The sequence below is a fragment of the Cebus imitator genome, unplaced genomic scaffold (genome assembly GCF_001604975.1).
Source record: "Cebus imitator isolate Cc_AM_T3 unplaced genomic scaffold, Cebus_imitator-1.0 Scaffold5, whole genome shotgun sequence".
Taxonomy (NCBI): Eukaryota; Metazoa; Chordata; class Mammalia; order Primates; family Cebidae; genus Cebus; species Cebus imitator.
The window spans coordinates 12955873-12958714 of NW_016107320.1; the positions used below are offsets into that span (position 1 = coordinate 12955873).

Consider the following 2842-nt stretch of genomic DNA (forward strand, 5'->3'; position numbering starts at 1 on the left):
TTTTTTTTTTTTTTTTTTGAGACTGGGTCTTGCTCTGTTGCCCAGCCCGGAGTGCAGTGGCACACTCATGGCTCACTGCAGCCATAACCTCCTGGGAGCCAGCAATCCTCCAGACTGTCTCCCAAATAGCTAGGATGCTACGACACCTGGCACGCCACTATGCCCAGCTAATGTTTATAGATTTTGTAGAGACAGGGTTTTGTCATGTTGCCCAGGCTGGTCTTGAACTCCTCAGCTCAAGCAATATACCCGCTCCAGCCTCCTACAGTGCTAGGATTACAGGCACGAACCACTGTACCTGGCCAAACTGTATCAGTATACCTGTTCAGTGAAGGCTCGTTAAAATCCTTAAAGGAGAAAGTATTATTAAAATAATGGTACTCACATACTTCCTGCTTCATTCCCTTAAGCCTCTTAATGGAATAATCTCCTTTAAATTCTAAAATGTTTTCTCTTTACAGATGGTTTAGGGCTTTCAGCTAGAACAAAATGGACCAGATTCAGGGGCAAAGAGCTATTTTGGCCAGAATATAAACTTGATTTTATTAGAAATAAGAAATCAACATATATCTAACTAAGACACAAAGAAAATATCATCTCAGGCCAAGTGTGGTGGCTCATTCCCATAATCCTAGCACTTTGGTGGGCTGAGGCAGGAGGATCACTTGAGCCTAGGAGTTTAAGATCAGCCTGGGCAATACAGTGAGGCCACACCCCATCGCACTATATTTATTCAATTTAAATAAAATTTAAAGTTTTTTTGAAAAAAATTATCTCCACTGTCCACATAAGACCTTTTATTCCAAAATCTAGTAGTCCATAGTCCATTAGTATAAAACAACTTTCAGAACTTAAAAACAAACATTGGTGGGCATGGTGGCTCACGCCTACAATCTCAGCATTTTGGGAGGCTGAGGTGGACAGAGCTTGACTCATGAGTTTGAGACCAGACTGGGCAATATGGCGAAACATCGTCTCTACTAAAAATACAAAAAACTTGCCAGGCGTGGTGGTGTATGCTTGTAATCCCAGCTACTCTGGAGACTGAGGTGGGAGGATGGCTTGAGTCAGCAGGTGGAGGGTGCAGTGAGCCAAGGTCACACCACTGCACTCCAGCCTTGGCTCAAACAAACAAATAAACAACAGTCAACCCACCAATCCCAAAGAAAAATAAAACGAAAATCAATAATGAATTAGGAACATAACCTTCCCAACCCCTTAAGAACTCAGACTCAAACATGGTGCTTTTCTTTCTTTTTTAAGGAAGTAGGTCCATGCTGTCTACCTAATCTATCTCCAAGTCACTCTGCATCCAGGGTATGAAACTGGTCTGCACAATGACTAAATGCTTCCTCTTTGTCCTTGGAAAAACTTGCCTGTAATTTCCCAATTTGACCCAAACAATCTGCTTGTAATGTAGTTTCTTGCCAGCTTTACAGTCATTACAATTCCAGCAGCCTTCTGGCATTTCTATGCTCAAGCATTCCGGGTGGAAGGAAGCTGGGCACGATTCACAGCAGAGCAATCTTCCACCTTGAAACAAATAAACAGTCTTAATAACTGAGAAAAGAGGAGAGAGAAAAAGAAAGAAAAAGGAGAAAGTTACCTTTTCTGCACATTAAATTTGATTCAAATTGAGGGGAAATAACAAAGGGACGGAATCATATCTACAGTGATGGATTAAAATAGCAAACAAACATATTTAGCTACTTTTCAGGGTTTCAGTGGCCAGAAAGTCAGAGCTTCTGAGTAATATCAAAAGCACATATGTACTCTTTACTCCTTTAACCTATGGGATATTGAGGTATCAGTTTAGAAGCTAAACTCCTAACATATGACCAAATTGATACATAAAATCTTTTGACTAAGTAGATTTGAAAGTAGGTTTTTCAAACATGTAAGTAGCAACTTTCTTTTCTCCTTCAGAGGTAAGAAAGCAAGTCATCATTGTATTTTAATCCAGTGCCAAGGTTAACTAAATCCCTTTACAATATAATTAGCAATAAAGAAAACAGCCAATAGATTGATCAGAACTTTTCTCTTTCCATAAAGAAAAAGCAAAAGGAACATAGAATCTCAAATTGGTGATTATGTTATCATTACCTTTTGATGAAGATATACAGGCTATACAGCAGTGGTTTGCAATTTTTTCATCACCAAGGATCCCCTTTTCTCTCCTCATGCGCCCACATGATTTCAAGTATTTTATCAACAACCAAAACACCTCTGTGTGTGTGTGTGTGTGTGTGTGTGTGTGTACTCTCTCTGTATAGAGATTATATTTTGAGACAGGCTCTCACTATCTTGCCCAGGCTGGTCTTGAACTCCTGGCCTCAAGCAATCCTCCTGCCTCAGCCTCCCAAAGTGCTGGGATTACAGGCGTGAGCCACCATGCCCTGCCAAAATCTGCATTTTAAAAGTAACAATTTCTCCAATTTTTATTAGCCAAAGAAATATAAAACTGCCAGTCAGAGATTCTGATTCCAATAACAAAACTACTATTATCATATTAAATTGTTAAAATCATAGCCAAATTTTAATAACTCATGCAGGCCGGGTGCAGTGGCTCACGCCTGCAATCCCAGCACTTTGGGAGGCCAAGGCGGGCGGATCATGAGGTCAAGAGTTCAAGAGTTCAAGATCATCCTGGCCAACATAGTGAAACCCCGTCTGTACTAAAATATAAAAAATTAGCTGGGCGTGGTGGTGTGCGTCTGTAGTCCCAGCTACTTGGGAGGCTGAGGCAAGAGAATTGCTTGAACCCAGGAGGCGGAGGTTGCGTGAGTGGAGATTGCGCCACTGCACTCCAGCCTGGCACCTGGTGATAGAACGAGACTGTCTC

At 41.3% G+C, this 2842-nt stretch overlaps 1 protein-coding gene across 13 annotated transcripts in view; it reads right to left on the minus strand.

Moving 5' to 3' along the window:
* The window catches only part of NSD3 (nuclear receptor binding SET domain protein 3), a 115307-nt gene that overhangs the window by 21155 nt on the left and 91310 nt on the right, over positions 1–2842 (minus strand). For 7 of the 13 annotated variants that reach the window (XM_037741265.1, XM_017536545.2, XM_017536567.2 and 4 more), the window contains one exon: positions 1377–1560. In XM_037741265.1, the coding sequence (XP_037597193.1) occupies positions 1377–1560 (184 nt within the window). The remainder of the gene's footprint in view (positions 1–1376; positions 1561–2842) is intronic. The other 6 variants (XM_037741286.1, XM_037741279.1, XM_037741270.1 and 3 more) reach the window with 1 other exon arrangement.